Source organism: Ochotona princeps, chromosome 11, assembly GCF_030435755.1.
Source record: "Ochotona princeps isolate mOchPri1 chromosome 11, mOchPri1.hap1, whole genome shotgun sequence".
Taxonomy (NCBI): Eukaryota; Metazoa; Chordata; class Mammalia; order Lagomorpha; family Ochotonidae; genus Ochotona; species Ochotona princeps.
This window is the reverse complement of record NC_080842.1, coordinates 72,652,300-72,672,978: the sequence shown is the minus strand read 5'-3', so window position 1 is coordinate 72,672,978 and position 20,679 is coordinate 72,652,300. Positions and strand designations below refer to the sequence as shown.

General features: G+C 61.0%; 2 protein-coding genes across 5 annotated transcripts in view; both read left to right on the top strand.

Moving 5' to 3' along the window:
* The window catches only part of HTT (huntingtin), a 358,005-nt gene that overhangs the window by 111,007 nt on the left and 226,319 nt on the right, over positions 1 to 20,679 (top strand). For 3 of the 4 annotated variants that reach the window (XM_058670321.1, XM_058670320.1, XM_058670319.1), the window contains 8 exons: positions 1,312 to 1,467; positions 3,348 to 3,538; positions 5,558 to 5,672; positions 5,805 to 6,018; positions 6,320 to 6,425; positions 7,613 to 7,775; positions 7,873 to 8,033; positions 8,838 to 9,555. In XM_058670321.1, the coding sequence (XP_058526304.1) occupies positions 1,312 to 1,467; positions 3,348 to 3,538; positions 5,558 to 5,672; positions 5,805 to 6,018; positions 6,320 to 6,425; positions 7,613 to 7,775; positions 7,873 to 8,033; positions 8,838 to 9,051 (1,320 nt within the window). In that variant the 3' untranslated portion in view covers positions 9,052 to 9,555. Of the gene's footprint in view, positions 1 to 1,311; positions 1,468 to 3,347; positions 3,539 to 5,557; positions 5,673 to 5,804; positions 6,019 to 6,319; positions 6,426 to 7,612; positions 7,776 to 7,872; positions 8,034 to 8,837; positions 9,556 to 20,679 lie in introns of those variants that run through there. The other variant, XR_009246318.1, reaches the window with a different exon arrangement.
* MSANTD1 (Myb/SANT DNA binding domain containing 1) lies at positions 12,807 to 18,883 on the top strand. The gene is made up of 4 exons (XM_004579236.4): positions 12,807 to 13,028; positions 14,971 to 15,235; positions 16,964 to 17,239; positions 18,445 to 18,883. The coding sequence occupies exons 1-4, from the start codon at positions 13,013 to 13,015 to the stop codon at positions 18,686 to 18,688; spliced, it is 801 nt and encodes a 266-aa protein (XP_004579293.2). The 5' UTR covers positions 12,807 to 13,012; the 3' UTR covers positions 18,689 to 18,883.

Here is a 20,679-nt window from a genome sequence, read left to right as displayed (position 1 = left end):
GTGGTAGGGAGCCCAAGACACCCTACAGAGAGCCTTCAAAGTAAATTTTATAGAAATTAATTTTTTAAAATTAGTAGGAACAGCTTTTTTAAAAAATATATTTTTTACAAAGCTAAAAAGCAAAATGCACATGTGACTTGCTTTAGAAGATGGTTGGGTTCCCGTGTTAAACTAGACTCAATTTGTTACTATCACATGACCTCCACAGAAACTGCTATCTTGCCCTTGGGATGAGGCTGATGAATGGCAAATAGCAGGAATGTTGCTGTGGAGAGAGTGGGGTCCCTTGGAGCTACCTGGAGTGGGGTCTCAGGTAGCCTAGGCCTCCTGGACACCCTCCCCCACCTCCCCGAGAAAGCCTCCCCCATCTCACGGCTGCTGAATAGGTGCTCAGGTGGGACTGAGTTCTGATTTTAAATATGATGTAAGGAATAGAACTCTACAGAATGGGCCTGGCATTTTGTCCTGGCTGCTCCACTTCCCGTCCAGCCCCTGCTCATGGCCTGGGAAGCGACAGAACATGAACCAAGCGCTTGGGCCCCTGCCACCTACATGGAATATTTGGAATAAGCTCCAGGCTCCTGCTTCAGCCTGGCTCAGCCCCAGCCAGCGGGACCATGTGGGGAGCAAAAGAACAGATAGAAGATCTCCAGCCCCCCCTCTCCTTCGCTGTGTGGAACTCTGACTTGCAAATAATAGGTTTTCTTTGAAGAACCTTAGAGAAGAGGGTGCAGGATACTCACCCCCCCAAAAAAGCATATTTTTCTCAACATTGAGTTCTGTCCTGTAGTGATGAGGTCCTGACCCCCACAAGAGGACAAGGCTGTAGGTGCCAGGCTGGCCTCCGGGTTTCTCCATGTCTGTTTACCCGAGAGTTTGCATTTTTAGGTTCTTGGTTTCCCCACCAAGGAGCCTGTGAATGCCCATGTCCTATTCTGTAAATAAAGACATATTTAATTTTCCTTGAGTTACAGAGAGAGAGAGAATCTTCCATCCGCTGGTTCACTCTCCAGGTAGTTGCAGTGGCTGGGGCTGGGCCAGTCTCTTGTACCAGGTCTCCCAAGTGGGTGCAAGGGCCTGAACACGTGAGCCGTCCCCTGCTGGTTTCGCTGGCCATTGGCAAGGGGCTGGATCAGAAACGGACGAGAACCAAACTTGGATGTCAGCACTGTGGGTGGATGATTAGCGTTCTGCCCCACCACCCCATGTCGGAGAGTCTGTCGTGGAGTGTTCTAGACAGATGCCAGCTGCCACAGATGGACTTCCTGACCTCAACGTCCTCCCCTCCTGTCACGCCCCGCGCTGTTGCAGCTCCTGGTCGTCTCCGACTTGTTCACTGAACGCAACCAGTTTGAGATGATGTATATGACGCTCACGGAACTGCGGCGGGTGCACCCCTCGGAAGATGAGATTCTTGTCCAGTACCTGGTGCCTGCTACCTGCAAGGCGGCTGCCGTCCTTGGCATGGTGAGTGGCTGCTCCCTCGACATCTGTGGTGCCTGACTGCAGACCACGGAGATGGCGGGTCTGAGGCCATCACAGCCTCCCTGCCTGTCTGCTTCCGTGGTTGGGTGCTGTGATCCGTGCTGAGCCCACAGTGCTCCCAGGATCCTGCACAAGATCCTGCCCCAGAAGTGCACCTCCCTGCCAGCTGTGTCCTTCTGGGACTGAATGAGGCCTGTCACCCCGCCACCCCTTGTCCAGACATCTTGGGTGCAGGCACCAAGTCCCCAAAGGCCCCGCTGTGTGCTGTCGGGCTGTGAGTTTGGAGGACCCGGCACTCAGATCTTAGCAGGGTCAGGCGGCTGCGTGGAGTTCCCCAATGCTCCTTCTGGTTCAGAGCTCCTGTTTGCCACCATACACGTCACTTGTGAGTGTGCCCGGCACGGAGGCCCTGCTGAGCCCGTCTGCGGGTATGCCTCCTGCTGCCAGCATTGACAGTTGCTTCCCTTTGCCCCAGCAGAAAGGCAGCCTGAGGTGGCCAAGGCCCAAGGTTGGCTGGCTGGCCGGTGCCAGCCACCCAGGATGGGGCTCCACCTCGGGCGCTGCTCCCCCAGGGAGCCTGTCCCGGCTGAGCCCGGGTGCTGGCGCAGGTGTGGCATGTTGTGGGTGGCCTGCAGCTTCGGCCGCACTGGTGAGTCAGAGCCATTTAGGGAGCAGAGACAATGGGCCAGGGTCCCTAGTGTGAACACGCTCTTCAAAGTGAGCGCCTCTGGGTGTCGCCCAACGATGGCCAAGCTCTGCACTTGGAGGGGCCTTTCTTCTTTGTGGGGAGTTTCAGTTGCTGGCTCAACTTTCATTGTAACTTTTGTGCTAGACCCAGAGCCCCCGGGGCGTGTGTGAACCAAATAAATCAAGTAAGAAATAATGGTTTTCTAAAACCGATTCCCGAGGCCTAACGGCGCCGGGCCCCTGCCTCCTGGTGCCGCGCACACAAGTTTCCCTTGATGGCTGCCTGCTGCGGGGTTTCCAGCTGTCGCGCAGGCCTGGGCAGCATCCTTGCAGTGAGGCTCTGTCCACCTATTGCTGGGAGGTCAGCACCCTGGTGGCAGTGGGCTTAACGTTCAGAAATGGGTCTGAGGACTTGGGCAGGGTTAGCCCGAGGCTGGAGAGGGACGGTCTCCTTCCTTCCTTCCAGATATGGCATGCAGAATTCCCGCAGGGGCTGCCTGGACATAGACTCTTTGTCTTGTGGGGTGAGAGGAGCAGGGGCTGGAGAGCCTGGTGCTGCCCACTGCCCACCACTTCCTGTGCATGTTAGAAGGCACATCTGGAGTAAGTGCAGCACCACATGGTTCTCAGTGCATGCTGGGAGACCTGGAGACCATTCTGGAACAAATCAGCAAGGTTTCATGAGTCCCCACCACTCCATGTTTTTGCTAGGAGGAGATAACTCGACTCGTCACAGGGAGGGATTTGGGGCAAATTTAGCAAAATGAAAAGGCAAGGGGCCAAGGCTCCCAGGAAACTTGGCTTGAACTTCTGGAATGCTCTCTCAGAGGAATCTCACCAACTCGTGCTTAATTCCCCAGCTGGAAGTTGTGAGGACACACAGGAAATGCCTCCAGCCAGGGAAGCCTGGCAGAGCCTCCGCATGTAGGATTTTTACTGGGAGCTGGGTGTGTTGGTGCCCTCAGCCCAGTATGTTCTCATTACCAAACTCCAGGAGTCAGCAGGCGCAGCGTGACCCACGTCGTCCACACAGGCAGCAGAGCCCTGTGAGGGTGAAGGGCAGCCTCCCACCCCAGCGAGGGCCGGCCCTCATGTAGGCCTCCCGGGTGCTGGTGGCCAGCTGGGGGCAGGGGCTGCTGTTCCAACCGGGGCCGCGTGGCTTTGCTTATGTGCAGGACAAGGCTGTGGCAGAGCCCGTCAGCCGCCTCCTGGAGACCACGCTTAGGAGCAGCCATCTTCCCAGCCGGATTGGAGCCCTGCACGGCGCCCTGTATGTGCTGGAGTGCGACCTGCTGGACGACACAGCCAAGCAGCTCATCCCAGTCCTCAGCGACTACCTCCTGTCCAACCTCAGAGGGGTAGCCCAGTGAGTGGGGAGCTGTTGGGGTGGGAGGTGGCAGGAACCATGTCACAGCTCAGGGCGTGCACCAGCTCCCTTGCCACAGGGTGACAGGTGTTGGTAGGAACCCAGGCAGACGCATGCTGGCAGGAGAGGAGCAGGGCCTCCGCCCTCTCCTGTCGGCTACTCAGCAGCCTCGTCCTCTGCCAAGGCCAGCTCCCCTCTAGGGCGTCTCTGCAGGACTCCATGTGCGACCAGACTCTGGGTGCCAGGGGGTGGTGGCTGGCCGGGTGCTCAACCTGCCTGCAGTCTCACCACCCAGCCCGCAGCACCAGCGTGCGTGGCTGCTACAGGCGCAGGCTTCTCTGCCTGGACGAAGGGAACAGGTCCCAAGGGCAAGAAGCTGCCCAGCGTGCTGTGTGGCACGTGCTGGTCTGCTTCCCAAGGGACTTTTCCAGGACGTGAGGCAGGAGGAGGCCAGTGGGCTCAGGGCAGACACAGCGTGTTTCCCACACACGGGATGAGCAAGGGCACCCGCTGCGGTGAGGCAGCTGGGCTGCCTGGTATCGCTTGGTGCTCTGGGCACTGAAGACTCAGGAGGGAGGTGGGAAGCGTGCAGATGAAGACAGGAGCTGAGCTGGGCCGTGTGGGCAGAGGCATCAGGCCGGCTTCATTCCTGCCGGCCGTTGTCAAGGCCCAGGCCATCCAAGTTCCTGTATTGCTGTGGGACAGGCAGAAACCAAAGAGGAGCTTCCCTGAGTGGAAGTCAAGGTGACGTTTGGCATAGCTCATTCAGGACTCACAAGGCACCTGGTCTGGTCTGAGGGACGCTCAGTGTGCCCCTGAGAAGACCAGAGTGGCCAGTGCTGGGGTGGGCTGTGCTAGGCCAAGAGAGTCCTGCAGTTCAAGGCGGGCAGGCCCCTAGGAGTGTCAGTAAAGGCTGGCACCCCAGGCCACTGAAGGAGCCGTGGGCAGCCATGCAGGGAGGGTGGTGCCTTTGTGTTCTCTAGTGGGCCAGCCTGAGTGGTCCATAGCTCTGCATGACAGAGGCTGTGCGTGACAGAGCCTGTGTGTGACACAGACTGTGTGTGACAGAGCCTGTGTGTGACAGAGCCTGTGTGTGACAGAGCCTGTGTGTGACGGAGCCTCTGTGTCCATCTGTAGCTGTGTGTGACAGGCTGTGTGTGTCTGAGGCTGTGTGTGACAGAGGCTGTGTGTGACAGAGCCTGTGTGTGACAGGCTGTGTGTGACGGAGCCTCTGTGTCCATCTGTAGCTGTGTGTGACAGGCTGTGTGTGACAGGCTGTGTGTGACGGAGCCTCTGTGTCCATCTGTAGCTGTGCGTGACAGGCTGTGTGTGTCTGAGGCTGTGTGTGACAGAGGCTGTGTGTGACAGGCTGTGTGTGTCCGAGGCTGTGTGTGTCTGAGGCTGTGTGTGTCTGAGCCTGTGTGTGACAGACTGTGTGTGACGGAGCCTCTGTGTCCATCTGTAGCTGTGTGTGACAGGCTGTGTGTGTCTGAGGCTGTGTGTGACAGAGGCTGTGTGTGACAGAGCCTGTGTGTGACAGGCTGTGTGTGACGGAGCCTCTGTGTCCATCTGTAGCTGTGTGTGACAGGCTGTGTGTGACAGGCTGTGTGTGACGGAGCCTCTGTGTCCATCTGTAGCTGTGCGTGACAGGCTGTGTGTGTCTGAGCCTGTGTGTGACAGAGCCTGTGTGTGTCTGAGGCTGTGTGTGACAGAGGCTGTGTGTGACAGGCTGTGTGTGTCCGAGGCTGTATGTGTCTGAGGCTGTGTGTGACAGAGCCTGTGTGTGACAGACTGTGTGTGACGGAGCCTCTGTGTCCATCTGTAGCTGTGTGTGACAGGCTGTGTGTGTCTGAGGCTGTGTGTGACAGAGGCTGTGTGTGTCCGAGGCTGTGTGTGTCTGAGGCTGTGTGTGACAGAGGCTGTGTGTGTCCGAGGCTGTGTGTGACAGAGCCTGTGTGTGACAGAGCCTGTGTGTGACAGAGCCTGTGTGTGACAGAGGCTGTCTGTGCCCATCTGTAGCTGTGTGAACACCCACAGCCAGCAGCACGTGCTGGTGATGTGTGCCACTGCCTTCTACCTGATCGAGAACTACCCCCTGGACGTGGGGCCGGAATTCTCAGCATCAGTCATACAGGTGAGTGGGCACAGGGCGGGCCTGCTGTGTCCTTGTCCTGGCAGGGTTACCCCAGTGGGTTCGCAGGGGTCGGGGCAAGGAGCAGGATCTGAGACTGCAGAGCTGCTCTGCCATAAAGCTTCCTCTCCCCAGATGTGTGGAGTGATGCTGTCTGGCAGCGAGGAGGCCACGCCCTCCATCATCTACCACTGCGCCCTCCGAGGCCTGGAGCGCCTCCTGCTCTCGGAACAGCTCTCCCGGCTGGACGCAGAGTCCCTGGTCAAGCTGAGTGTGGACAGGGTGAACGTTCACAGCCCGCATCGGGCCATGGCCGCCCTGGGCCTCATGCTCACCTGCATGTACACAGGTGAGTGGACGGGAGGCCCGGCCACAGGGTGCAGGTCAGCCCCCGGGTGTGTGGCCCCTTCGCTGCTGCGCCCACCCAGCCCCGGCACTGGACGACAGCCCTAGAGCCTGGTCCGGGGTCTGGGCCTGTGCTCATAGCTCTAGCCCTGCGCCCCGTGCCACTGAGCCTCAGCTCAGATCCTGGGCCAATTAGTGGGTTAGGTGCCCCGCCTTCAGATCACCTAGGGATGTGCTTGGCTCTTGTGTGCAGAGCCTGCTGGGTTTTGCAGGCTGTCACGGTGTCCTGAACACTGGTGTTTCAGGGAAGGAGAGAGTGAGCCCTGGGCGGGCCGTGGACGCTCACGCTGCAGCCCCGGACAGCGAGACCGTGATTGTCGCCATGGAGCGCGTGTCTGTCCTTTTCGACAGGTGAGCAGGAAGCCCACCCCGTGGGCCTGTGCACATGCTCCCAGTTCCCCACACTGAGCGGGGGCTGTCCTGGCCAGCGGCCACCCAGGTCCCTAGCTCTCAGGGAGGTGGCCTAAAGGACCCTGAGGGCCGGCACCCACATCCTACCCTGTGGCTGGACCCCTGGCACTGGACTGCTGCAGCCAGGGCCTGGAGGTGGACCTTGATGCAGGTGCCCGTTCTGCTCTGTGAGAATGCTGCTCTCAGCAGGCTGTTCCCGGCTGCTTGGCGGGTGGGCCGGCGGTGTCCCTAGGCAGCACCAGCAGAGACCTGGCCACCAACCTTGGTGCTTCAGACTCGGAACCACTGTGCCCTCAAGCTCTGGTGGGTGGCAAGAGTGTGGGTGTTCCCTGGGAGCTCTCCAGCTCCTCTGTGCCCAGAGGGGTCAGGGCTCTGTGGCCTCGGCACTCCCCTTCGCCTGTGGTCCCCGGCTGGTCCAACCAGGGAAGGCATTGAGCTTTTCTTAGGTGTACTCAGAGGGGCTCCGCTGTGTCCACCGGAGGTAAGACAGGTGCTCTGTGTGGCCAAGCACACACCCGTCTGCTTCCATGTTAGATGCAAGTGACCTTCATGGTCATTCTGGCTGTCCCTGCGTGTTCGCTAAGCGCCGCCTACAGGCAGCCCACGGAGCGCCACGTGGGCCCTGCCTCACAACCACACCATCTCTTGCCAGAGGAGGCAGATGTTCCCCGGCGTGTGGCACAGCGCCCGGGTGACACCCAGGTCCCTCGGGAGCCAGCTGCTGGATGGATGTTGGCAGTCAGTGCACCATGTCCTGAGTAGCAGAGGTGCAGCCATGCACGGATCCGTTCCCAGCATCTGCCTGTCTTGCCCACAGTGTCCCCCGCTGCCCTCAGATAGGGAGGGTGCGATGCAGGCCTGGTCCTGCTGAGAACAGAGGCTCGTGCTGGAGGCTCCGGAAGTGTGTCCTTAAGGAGCGTGACCCCGCCCGGCCGAACCCTTCCACTCGCTCCTCCACGTGGCTGTCTGCCCCTTTCACACACCCTCCATCGTAAGGTGCCCCGCATCTGGCATCTTTGCTTGTGGCTACAGGGCTGTTGGCCCACTTAGGAAGGACGTCCCCGAACTCCAAGGGTCCCCCAGCCCTGACCCCCAGGGCAGGGCATTGACGTATGTCCCCCTTGCAGGATCAGGAAGGGCTTCCCCTGGGAGGCCAGAGTGGTGGCGCGGATCCTGCCTCAGTTTTTGGACGACTTCTTCCCGCCGCAGGACGTCATGAACAAGGTCATTGGGGAGTTCCTGTCCAGCCAGCAGCCGCACCCGCAGCTCATGGCCGCGGTTGTGCACCAGGTGAGGGCTCTTGGTGGAGGCAGGCTGGAGCGGGAGCTGGGGGGTCCCACAGGCTGGCCCAAGCCCTGCGCTGCCCGCCACATCTCCCCCTTCCTAGGTCTTCCAGACGCTGCACAGCGCTGGGCAGTCGTCCATGGTCCGGGACTGGGTGATGCTCTCCCTGTCCAACTTCACGCAGAGGACTCCGGTCGCCATGGCTGTGTGGAGCCTCTGCTGCTTCTTCGTCAGCGCATCCACCAGTCCGTGGGTGTCAGCAATGTATCCTTCTTGGGTCTGGGCACCAGCCCAGCTGCACTTGCTGCCAGGTTTTGCTAATTTTTCTGCCAACTTCTAGGTTTTATCTTAAACTTTTTGGAACTGTTTGCAACAAACCCCACAGATTTCAGGTGGTATTTACCTGTGGCCCAAAGAGGAAGGTGTTGGCAGGGCCACTGCTGATGCTGACAGCGCCAGCCGCTGGCCCAGCAGGGCTGCCCAGCTCTGTGCAGGGCGGGAACCGTCTCCCAGGCCCTCCCCTCCCGGGCCCAGTGCAGCTGAGTCCCTGGTGCTGCTTCGCATTAGCTTGGTCATTGTGTCTGGATCACCCTCGGGGGAAAGCCTTAAGTACAGAGCCCGTTCCCACCCAGACATGCTGGCTGCTGGAGTTCCCTTTTGGCAGCCTTGCCCCACATCAGACCACAGGAGCCTCCGAGCAGCCTAGTTACTGTAGTGCTGACAGCTCAGCCTCACCCAGCGTGCCTGGGAGGGCCCGGATAGGCAGGCTCACGGCTCTGCTCCCCGCTGCAGACCGGGGCCAGCAGGAGCAGCAGGCGGCAGCGGCACGCAGGGAGCCAGGCCAGGTAAGTGCTGCCCCGCGCGTCCTGCTGGGCCGAGAGCTGGGCTTAGCACGGGAGAGTCACACGAGGGGCAGGCAGCAGCTACTGCTGCCACAGGGTGGCCCGGCTGCCCTTCCTCTCTGCTGCTCTGGTGACCGCGTCTGCAGGCCTGGGGCAGGAGGGCGTGCCAGGTAGACCCATGAAGCTGTTTCCCGCCCCTTGCCAGTGCTCCTTAACTCCTGGCCAGCCTCCCGCACGTCGTCAGCAGGATGGGCAAGCTGGAGGCGGTGGACGCGAACCTTTTCTGCCTGGTTGCCACAGACTTTTACCGACACCAGATAGAGGAGGAGCTAGACCGCAGGGCCTTCCAGTCGGTGTTTGAGGTGGTGGCAGTGCCCGGAAGCCCGTACCACCGGCTGCTGACTTGTCTGCAAAATGTCCACAAGGTCGCTGCCTGCTGAGAGCCCCTGGCGGGACAGACGCCGAGGAGGCCGTGGCTGGGACCAGGTCCTGTGTCCCTGCCGCAAGGCAGCCAGGTGGCGTGCGTGTCTCTGACAAGTGGCTCAAGTGCTCTGGTGGGCACTGAGGCTGATCAGGGAGCCATGTGGCTCCGTGGGGTGGGACCCGAGTCCTCGGAGGGCACGTGCTGTTGGGCCGCCGGCCCCTGTGCCAGCTGCGACCGCCTGCCACTGACCAGCTGTGTGTCTTTCTCCCTGCGTCTGCCTGTCATTGCCGCCAGGTCGCGGCTCCCTCAGTCCGGGATGCAAGTCCTCACTCTTGCGGGCTGGCCGCTGGCCCAAAGGGAGACACAGGAACCACGGCCGGCCTGGGCGCTTGTGCAGGTGTTTGTTGCAGTGGCCGCCAGGCCAGCAGCTGCTGCCATGCCCTGCTGTCCTCCCTCTCTGTTCTCTCAGGATTTAAAGTTTAATTCTATCAGTAAAGAGATTAATTTTAACGTACATCTCTACACCGTGTGAAGTGTGTGGCTCGCAGGCCTGTGCTGTGTGCGGCAGCGCCTGCAGACGTGGTTAGGCCTCGGGCAGTCACATCCTGGTACACTGCCCTCCTGAGCCTGCGCACTCCCTCATCAGGCGGCCCTGAGAACCCCCGAGCAAGTGCTGGCAGCGTGGCGTGTGCGGCAGGCATGCTCCCTGGGGCCCAGGAGCGCTGCGGTATGTCCCCTTGGTCAGCATGCAGGCCCGTGCTCACCCCCGGCTCCTGCTCTTGGAGGTAGCTCTGCCCCAGGGTCTCCCTGGGCTGCATGGGGTCTGAGGCCCCTCAGGTGAAGAGCAAAGCTGGGAGGGCAGCCCCTGATGCTGCTTCTGCCTCCACTTACCTGCTGGGCCTGCCGCCAGCTCAGCAGGGGGCAGATGTGCCTGTTGTGGGCTGAGGTAACCTGGCAGGGAGGGGGTACAGTGACTGCTCAGTTCCTGGAAACCTGGCCCAATTGTGCTCCCAGGCCAGAGGAGCCTGCTAGCCTTTCCCGGGAAAGGGCTCTGTTGCTGCAGCCCCACCCAGGGCGGGCCTGGCTGGTCACTTTAGTCACTTCTTGAGGGTTTGCCCTGGTAAGTTGGGGCCATCTGCTGGATTCTGAAATGAAAGAGCCTGTCCAGTGAGCCCAGCTGGCCTCAGCCTGAGCAGGTTCTGCTTTGAGTCCCAGAGCTGGGGGAATGCAGAATGCCAGGGAGCCCGGAGGAGGCTGGCAAGGCCTCGCCAGGCCAGGGCCTGCTGCTGGCTGGCACAGACAGTAGGAATGGACGCGAGTATCCAGGACTACCTGGGTGAGGTGACCACACTCTCGTGGGCCTCTGTAGGGCCAGTTGGAGGAAGAGCCATTGCTCCCTGCCCAGCTTCCCACACAGCCCTGGGGTAGCCATTCTCCTCAGGCCGCATCGCTGGGCTGCACGTGGAGCTAACCCCTTGTCTCAGTGTGTCCTGAAGCAGTCAGTCCTTAGAGTGGGGTGTGAGGCCCAACCCAGCCACACGCAGGTGTAGACCCAGAGAGCTGCCTGTGGGCCCTAGAGGTGAGGTTGCTGGGGCCTAGTGTGCATGTTCCTGCGTGGACACACACCTCTACTCTGTGTGTGTGTGTGTGCACAGACCTGGGGAGAGGTTATGGGGTCCACCCTGGGAACCATGTGACTTGGAGGCTGTCCTGGCCATCGATGGGCATGGTTAATGCTTCCTGCAGCAGGCAGCAGTCGGAGCGTCAGCCCATGCTATTGCAGATGGCACCGACTAGACTGGCACACTCTGGGGCCAGGGTGGGGAAGGTTGGAGTGAAGTCAGGGCAAATGCCTCGGCCGTGCGCTCCTCACTGCCTCGCTCACGCTGGTTTCCACGCAGCGCAGCCAGGACCCGCCCACTGCCGGGTCCCCTGCTCAGGCGTCTTCTTGGGAAGACAGACTCCCAGAGCCTACCTCAGAAGTGCCCCTTCCTTGCTGGGGCAGCCTGTGGTGGCACTCAGGCAGGACTGGGCTAGGGGCCCATGATGACCTGCACACATCCTCCGGTGATGTCTTCACCCAGCCTTTGTTCCTCCCAGCCTCCCACCCCCGCACCGAGGGCCCGGACCACAGGGAAGACAATGCTGAGCGCCACTGAGGCATGCTAGAGAACTCGGGATGGCACTAGCCAGAAGGACTGTCCCAGGCAGGCAGGGGGGGCCTGCTCAGTCACGGGTTGACAGTGGTTATGGGGGGCAGCTCCCACTCCATGCCTGGCACATGTCCCCTCGTTCCTGGGAGCAGTGTCCCCCTGGGGGCTGGAGGGCACGGTTGTGGACCTGATTGTGGGCTTCTTGGCTAGGCCTCCTGCCCCATGCTGCTGCCAGGGTTTGGCGCAGAGCTGTGATGGCCGCATCCTGGAGCCCACCCAGGCCTGCCTGTCCCTCCACTAGGAGAGGAGGGCTAATGGGTGTGTAGCTAAGTTTTTTTTTCCTTTTAACTGATGCTAACCTTGTACACCCAAATTAAAGGAAACTGTTATCCCATCAGTTGTTGTGCGAGGCTTACTTTGCTTCCTGGGTTCCTGGGCCTCGCCAACTGGTGTGGGAGGACGTGGCACCAGCCAACACCTGCCTGTACAGCACCTTCAGGCAGCCTTGAGCAGGCACAAAGATGCAGAGGGGTCCCAGGCCCCGGCAGCTCAGCTCACTGCAGCCTCGGACGTGCTGTTCTCTCTCTTGCTGGGCTCAGGTGCTCTGAAGGGGAGCAGTGGATGACACGGGAACCAGGGCTGCAGCCTCACTCAGGTGCCCAGCCTAACTGGACCATCCCCTTGGCATTGCTGGCCTCTGCAATGCCTGCAACCCCAGGGTAGCTGGTCCTGCCCCCTGCCCATATCCCAAGCTCTGGAGGACCAAGCCTCAGGAAACCTTCCTCAGGCAACCTAGTCTACATGGCACCCTGGATGACCCACAAAAACGGGTACACTGGCTTTAAGTTCAGTGCGTGCTTGGTCCAGCCCAGCCATTCCCTTGGTTGAGCTGTTTAGGAGGCCTCAGTGGAGGTAGGGGTTGGGTCACACCCTGGGGCCTCCAGCTTCAGCACCCCCAACACTGAGAACGCAAGAGAACCCATTTGCCTTAATACAGGTGTGGGCAGCCAGACCCCTGACACACCCTCACACACCTGGCATGGCTGATTCTCCCAGAAAGGTAGGGGCCCCAAGTCCCAGCAAAACCCTGCTGCAGCACCATGGGAGGGCTCCAGGATGCAGGCAAAGGACCCTTCCCTGGGGTGTGTGCTCTGTTTCTTCGGGGGCACCTTACTGAAGGATTAGGAATCAGATACCCCAATGTGGCGCAAGGAACGGGCACAGCCAGATGAGCTGAGAACTGGTCCAGAAATCAAGCTGAGGGCCGTGGCACTGGGCATGGAGGGCCATGAGGTTGGGGTCCATGCCCTGTAGTCCACCCTGCAGAGCCCCCAAGACTTGCTGCAGAACTGGGGCCTTTCCTGTGATCACCAGAACTTGCTCAGCTAGGGCAGAGAGCTCACGGTGAGGGGCATGAGTCCCTTGGGACATGGGGAGAGGGGAGCAGCGTGCTGTGTGCCTGGCTGGACAGCTGGGCCCCAGACACACCTCTGCCCCTTTCAACCTGCTGCCATGGCCACACCCCTACTGAGTCCCCCACATGCACACTCCTCAGCCAATCAGGACTTTCCCTGTGCCAGGGCTAGCTCAGGCTCTGCCCTCACATACTGCCCAAGCCCTGATGTCTTCAGCCATCCAGCTCCTGCCAGCCTACTGGCACAAGGTCAGCTCTGCCATCTCCTGGGGGTGATGGCCAGAACACCACCTGTGCCAGAGCCAGGCCTGCAGAGGCCTCACCCACCGCCTCTCCCTGCAGGTGCTGCTGGGCACCCAGCCCGGCCTTCTGTCTCCTGATCTCGCAGTGACCAAGGGTCCCAACAGGCTATGCAGCTGTGCCAAGGTACGAAGCCCTTCCCCTCTGGGTGCTGGTGCAGACACTGAGGGGCCCCACAGGGGGCGCCTTAGGCATACCCAGTGCCAGCCGTCCTGTGGGCCTGACGGCAGCAGCAAATCCCACTGCCTCACAGCTCCTTTTTCGACCGTGAAGCTTTGAGAGTCAAAGCTGCAGAGACAAAAGGAGAGAGATTGGGCGTTCTCTGATTCACTCCCCCAGGTGGGTGCAACAGCCGGGGCTAAGCCAGGAGCTTCATCTGGGTCTCCCGCATGGGTGCAGGGCCCAACGCTCGGGCATCATTAGCAGGGAGCTAGATCAGAAGCAGAGCAGCTGGGACTCGAACCGGCCCTCGTATGAGATGCTGGCCCCCAGTCAGTAGTTAAGCCCTTTCCACCACAGCACTGGGTCCCCAGCCACTGCCCCTTGGGCAGGACAGCGTGTGAGGCTCTGCTCTCCAGGAGTTGTGTGCAGCTGGGAGGATGCGGGGTCTCCAGCACCACGCTGGGTGATTGTGGGCCGTGAGGCGACCCGGGGTGGAGTGGAGGCTCAGTAGCCTGCAGCCTGGTACATACTCTGTGTTCAGGCCACTTGTGTCCATCCCAGGAGCAGTGGGAAGCAAGGGCCACGCTGCAGGCATGGAAGGAGTGGACCCATGAGTGGGAGAGAAAGGGCAGTGGGAGCTCCCCCCTCCTGTGGGTGAACTCAGTGTGCTGAGACGGTCAGGCTGGTCACATGCTGGGCACCAGGGGGCAGCAGCAGGCTGCCAGGCCAGCAACCATGCTTAAGGGCTGGCCTGAGTGGAAGGCAGGAACCCAGAGAGGCAGTGGCCCTCTAAGGAGCCTACCCAATTCCCTCAGGGTCCCACAAGGCCAGGGTAAGGAGCCCAGAGAGGCAGTGGCCCTCTAAGGAGCCTACCCACTTCCCTCAGGGTCCCTCAAGGCCAGGGTAAGGAGCATCTTGGCCAGGTGGGGCCCACTCTCCTATCTGGTCAGAGCCAAGGAGTCCAGGCAGGGCACAGCCCCCTGCCCTCCGGCATCTGCAGGCTGAGCCACAAATGCCAGAGCTAGAGCCAGTGCGGTCTGCCCGGCACAGGCGCCTGCGGAGGCCACAGCTCTGCATGCCAGCTCACCCTGGGGAAGAGAGGCTCTTCTGCCTGCCCCAGGCCTCAACCCCGCAGAGCCAAAGCCCACACGCCCACCTTTCCCACAGAGGCCCTTGCCCCCCCACACCCCAGTCTCAGCACAGAGCTGGCCTTTGGTATCTGCTGCTGTCCCCTCCTGGCAGGGTTGGCGGTTGGCATCGGTGCTCCCTGGCCTGGACTGCTGTGCACAGCCCAGTGCTCCGGGTCTGGTGGACCTCATGCTCTGTGCTAAGGAGAGAGTGGGGTGTCCCATGGCTACGTGCTGAGCACCCAGTTCCCCATCTTCCTGCTCACCCCCACACCGGCACATCTACCTGCAGCTCTGTTGCAGGCCTCCCCAGGGACCCGGCTGCTGAAGCCTGGCTAGTTGTACCATCACTGTCGTCATCAGGGGCTCGGAAGGCTGGCGAGGCCAGGCCAGGCCAGGCCACCTGGGCTGAGGCGGCCGGGCCCGCAGCTGGGCTGAGGCGGCCAGGCCAGGCCACCTGGGCTGAGGCGGCCGGGCCCGCAGCTGGGCTGAGGGCTCGCTGTGATATTGATGGCCCATCGGGGCGGCCCTGAATCCCATGCTTTCCGTTAAAAGGTTTCTGTTGTTGTAGCTGATGCAGTTGCTCTGTTGCTATGGAAACGTGACATCAAAATGACGTTTCCCGTTTAAAAGCTTTTAACTAAATTCCTGCCTGTCAGATGTAGGCCCCATTTTGAGGGTTGGAGCTGCCTTCGAAAGAGCAGCCGCCGCCTTGGTGCCCATGGTGCGCAAGGCCGGGCCTGGGGCCCCCACCTGAGCACGCCCCCTTGACCCGGCAGGCGCTCCCAGCATGGCGGCCGCCGAGGTGCCCGGCTACCTGGTATCCCCGCAGACAGAGAAGCACCGGAGAGCCCGCAACTGGACGGATGCGGAGATGCGCGGGCTCATGTTGGTCTGGGAGGAGTTCTTCGAAGAGCTGAAGCAGACCAAACGCAATGCCAAGGTGTATGAGAAGATGGCCAGCAAGCTCTTTGAGATGACCGGCGAGCGGCGGCTAGGCGAGGAGATCAAGATCAAAATCACCAACATGACCTTCCAGTACAGGTGGGCAGCCAGGGTCCTGCGCCATGGGGTGGGCGGAGCCTCACTGGTGACGTCTGATGGGGAAACCAAGGTCTGGCCAGCGCAGCTCCAGAGCCCTGGGGGCACACCCACCTTGCTCCCCCCAGAGCACTGGCTCTCTTCCATCCCCCACAGCCACATCCTCAGGGTCAGCACAGGTAAGGTAAGTCCCTAGGGCCCACCATACAGGTGGGAAAACTGAGGTTGGAGGTAAAAGAGGATGTCCAGGCCCCTCTGGTGCTGGTGCCCTGTGCCCTGCAGGTGCCTGCGCGTTCCCTGCCAGGGGCTGCGCCTCTGCCTGCTGCCCTGTGGCCTGGAGGGTTCCAGCCCAGCTAGCGTTGAGGCCGCTCCACTGTCTCCTGGGAGGGGGTGGCTGTGACCAGCCCCAGCCCAACGAGAATGTTTCCCAGCCTGGCAGGAGGAGACTCTCCTGAGGGTGACAGTTGTAGGTGTGGGAGACCCCACTGGGCCCAGCAAAGCAGGCGGGGCTGGGGAGCTGTCTGCAGTGAAGCTCACTTGGGGGAGGGCCACCTAGAGCAACCACAGCTGCCACCGTGTTTTTGACCCCAGCCATACCTGGGGCTAGAACCCAGGCCCCTGATCACTGTTCACATGGGGGAATGGTGTGAGCGCAGGCCACCCACTCTGGTGCGGGTGGAAAAGCAGGGCTGGCACGAGTTTGCAGGCCAACCACTGGTGGCCCCTCTTCCTGTGCCAGCCCTGTTCTGTATCTGGTTGGGGGAGGCCAGGCTGGCTGTCCTGCCAGCCCATGTCTGGCTCAGCTGCTCCTCCTTGCCACCTGGGGTGTTTGCTGCTCATCTTGGAGGTCTCCTGAGTTCATCCACAGCCCTGGAGGCCCAGGTGGCCAGGATGCTGGGGGACACCCCAGCCCAGCCCAGCCCTCGTGCACCCCTGGCAGGGAGGGGGAGCGTGGCTTGGCATCCCCTGGGCGGCCTGAGCATTCACTACCTTCCCTGGTGGCAGACACAGTCTTAGTTTTCTGCCAAGTTGTTGATACATGGAGGCCCCAGCCATGGGCATCTGTGGGTGGCAGGCTCGGTGGCACAGCCCTGCTCCTCCCAGGAGTGGGATGCAGGTTGCCTGGGCTGCCCTCCTCCCGCAGGGTGCAGAGGAGCCAGGGAGGGGGGTAATGGCCATGAATGCCAGCAGCGGCATAGGTTAGGCCTTGGTGGGCTGTTGGCTGGGCACCTGGCAGGCACTGCTCTGGGAAGTCCTCCAGCTTGGATCATCCCCTGTCCTCCAGTGTGGTTGGCGGCTCAGAGAGGCCAATGCTCGTACCCTCAGACACGAGCCCAAGGCTGAGGGCAGGCACGGGCCCAGCACGCGTCCAGCTCCCGCAGTTCTGTCCTGGAAAGCCACGGCACTGGGTCACATTCCCCGGGGTCTCATGGTTGCCTCTGTCTGCCTCAGCAAAAAGCAGTGTCCTCGCTGGCCATGGTCTCACGGTGACCAAGAAGGAAAGAAAGCCAGCAGGACTGTGCCAGGGTGTGGCATCTGCCCTGCTCTTCACCTGGAGTACCTGTGGCTGTGGGCGTCCCCTGGGCCCTGTCACTCAGCCCGGAGCCAGCCTGTCTCCAGGGGCTGCCACCCATACTCCAGGTGTCTCTCCCTCGTATCCCCAAGGCCCGGTGGGACCCAGGGTGGACACCTGCGGATTATCACACTGGGTTCTTGTGTCTCTCGTTTCAGGAAATTAAAATGCATGACAGATAGTGAGTCCGTCCCGCCCGACTGGCCCTATTACCTAGCCATTGATAGAATCCTGGCCAAGGTCCCCGAGTCCTGTGATGGCAAACTGCCCGACGGCCAGCAGCCGGGGCCCTCCACATCCCAGACTGAGGCGTCCCTGTCGCCGTCCGCTAAGTCCACTCCCCTGTACTTCCCGTATAACCAGTGCTCCTACGAAGGCCGCTTCGAGGATGACCGCTGCGACAGCTCCTCCAGCTTACTGTCCCTCAAGTTCAGGTGCGTGCACCCGCCCTGCTGGGACAGCAGCTTCAGCTTACTGTCCCTCAAGTTCAGGTAGAGTGCATGCACCCAGCCTGTGGGGCGATGCCTTGGCTTGCCCACCACCACCATCACCGTGGCAGTCCAGGAGCCCCAGCGGGTGGAGCAGGGGTAGTGGGTGTGACCAGGGCCAGCCCAGACCAGGGACCTGAATGAGACCCCAGAGCAGTTCACAGGCTCTGTCCCTCCTGCCGTCTCATTCGCGCTGGCCCCGAGCTGACAGCTCTGGGAGAGACCCCTCGGGGAGCCAGGCCCTGGCCATTCTGGGAGACCCCCACACATACCCAGGAGTGGGTACTTTTGGAGAGGGCCTCTGTGGGAAGTACGGCTTTGCGTCCAGCTGCCTGGAACAGGGTAGGTAGACTGTAGGGCTGAGGGCCCCAGCCCGGAAGGGGGACTCTCCTGCCAGACCCCAGCCGCAGACACCCCCTTCACAGAGCGACCCGAGCAGCAGCAAGGCCTGGAGTAGTGGCCAGTTGCTCTCTGGCCTGAACCCCGTTCCCAAGCTGCTGGAACTGGCACATAGGGGTCAGTGGGAGGTCGTAGCCGGCAGCTCCCTGCCCTTTGAGCAAGGCCTGTCCACCGCCCCAAGTGGAGGCCCGGGGGACAGCGTGAACTGGGTTCCCGCTCCTTCCCTCTCCCAGCCGAGATTCCCAGCCTTGCCCTGCTTCCCCCTCCCTTCCCAGGCTTCTAGCACCTTGCTTTCCCCATCTGCTCAGTGCCCCTCTCTTCACCCAGCCCCTGGCTCCACAGGTCTGGGGTGCTGTCACAGCAGGTCGTGAGTGCACCCCCACACCCTCTCCCTGGCTAGGGGAGGCCAGTGCTGGGACCTTGGTCAGACGCCTATGGCCCTAACTCACTGCTATGGCTGAACAAGCTCTGGGCTAAGGACCTAATGACCCAGGCCTGTGTCCCCTTCTGTCCATGAGGAGACGGGGAGGCCAGGCCCTGGGGCTGGCAGGTGCATGGAGGGTAGACTCTCCCATTGGGAGGCTGGGTCCATGGGAGCAAGCATGTGACAGGTGGGCTCTGTCCCATTAGGAGGCCTGGTCCTGGGGCCAGCAGGTACGTGGTGTGGAGACGCTGGGCCCAGGGGCCAGCAGGTGCGTGGTGCAAGGCTGGGCCCTGGAGCTGGCGGGCCCATTCGCTCCATGTCCTTGCAGGTCAGAGGAGCGGCCAGTGAAGAAGCGCAAAGTGCAGCCAAGCTGCCACTTCCAGAAGAAGAAGCTGCGGCTTCTGGAGGCCATGCTGGAGGAGCAGCGCCGGCTGAGCCGTGCCGTGGAGGAGACGTGCCGTGAGGTGCGCCGCGTGCTGGACCAGCACAACATCCTGCAGGTGCAAAGCCTGCAGCTGCAGGAGCGCATGATGAGCCTACTTGAAAAGATCATCGCCAAGTCCAGCGGCTAGCTCACACGCAGCGGGAGACCTGCCTGGCCTCCGTGGGGCTGCTCCGGGGTCACCGCGTCCCCTTCAAGTCTCCAGCAGTAAGGGCGGGGGAACTCACTGGGCCGTGCCCAGGAAGAACATTCTAGAAGATTCTAGAACCACTCTCCAGTATATAATGACGATACTTGAATTAGCCTTTGATATTAAATGTGTGCGCTTTTTTTTCCATGACTGCCTAGGAACAGAGGTGTCTGACTTGTTCTGCACTGGGAGCACATGGTAGCTGGGGGCAGGTGCTGCTGGAAGACTGTCTGCCTCCCTTGGGGCAGTGTGTCTGGCTGCAGGCCCCACTGCATTCACCCTAAAACAGCCCCTACCCCTACAGACATTGCAGACACCTACACTGCCTCCCAGCGACTTGTTCATTCACCTCTGTGTGCAATCTTGACTATCTGCATGGGTCTAGCAGCTGCCTGTTCCGTGGGCCACCTCCAGGGCAGTTTTCTAGGTCCCAAAGGAAGCTGAAGACCCAGGGCCTGGCCTCAGGGCCCACATGGGGTGAGGGGACAGAAAGTTGTAGTGGCAGTTGCTGCAGGGGGATGGGGTCAGTCTGAGGAGCAGAGGTCAGACTAAGCCGGGAGGAGCTGATGTCCGGGCCTGCCCCAGGAGGTGCTAGCAAGGCATGCCAGTGTGGTCAGGCCATGGTAACCACACGCACACAAGGAGGCCTCTCTGTGTCAAGTCACCTTGGCCTGGGCCTGGGCTTTTGCCCAGGGAATGAGACAGGGCTGTGTGTTTGGGGCCTGGGTGCCAAGGCAGCTGGCTGAGTGGGTGAATGCTGTGGGCTGGGGTATGGGGAAGCCCTCACTGGCTGCTGGCCAAGCCGATTGCTGGGGAAGGCCAGGTCTGAGCCTTTCAAGCTCACTGTACTCGGGGGGGCCTTGAGGTCAGCCAGGCGAGGGGGCACGCAAGGGTGTTGGACCAGCCCACATCCACCCAGGCACATGGCAGAGGAGCTGGCTGGCAGGGGTGGGATGTTGCCAATTGGGGTCCCAAGTTGGACCACCGAGCCATCTATCTTTGCCCGGCCTTTGGAGCATCCATCCAGAACCCTTGGGGCTCCCAAGAGCTGCCGGGACGCTGAGAGAGCCCTGGAATATTTAGCGGGATCCAGCAAGATGTCACCCTTGAACACGGAGACCAGGAGCGAGGCCCACACGCTGTGTGTTCACTGATGTGCTCACATTCAGAGCGGGCGCATTGAGATGAGTCAACAGAAGCCGGCTAAGAAGTGAGAGGAATAAGGGGGTGCCTTCTGCCCGAGGTGAGGTGTTGGTTTATATGCTGTGGGCTGAAGCCCCCTGCAAATGAGCGAGGCGCATACAGAGTGGTCCTGCATTGCAGGTGGTTGGGACAGTCCAGAGCCCCAGACACCCTGTCTGCAAGCCACTGGTCCCTGCCACCCAGGCCAGCCAAGGTCCCTGTAGCTGGAACCTATGGTCACACGCAGAATGGATGGGATGAGGCTGAAAACTGGCCACACACACACACACAGAGTGCTGATGTGTGCACTGCCCTACACATACACACACACACACACACAGAGTGCTGATGTGTGCACTGCCCTACACACACACACACACACACACACAGTGCTGATGTGTGCACTGCCCTACACACACACACACACACACACAGTGCTGATGTGTGCACTGCCCTACACATACACACACACACACACACAGTGCTGATGTGTGCACTGCCCTACACACACACACACAGTGCTGATGTGTGCACTGCCCTACACACACACACACACACACACACACACAGTGCTGATGTGTGCACTGCCCTACACACACACACACACACACACACACAGTGCTGATGTGTGCACTGCCCTACACACACACACACACACACACACACAGTGCTGATGTGTGCACTGCCCTACACACACACACACACACACAGTGCTGATGTGTGCACTGCCCTACACACACACACACACA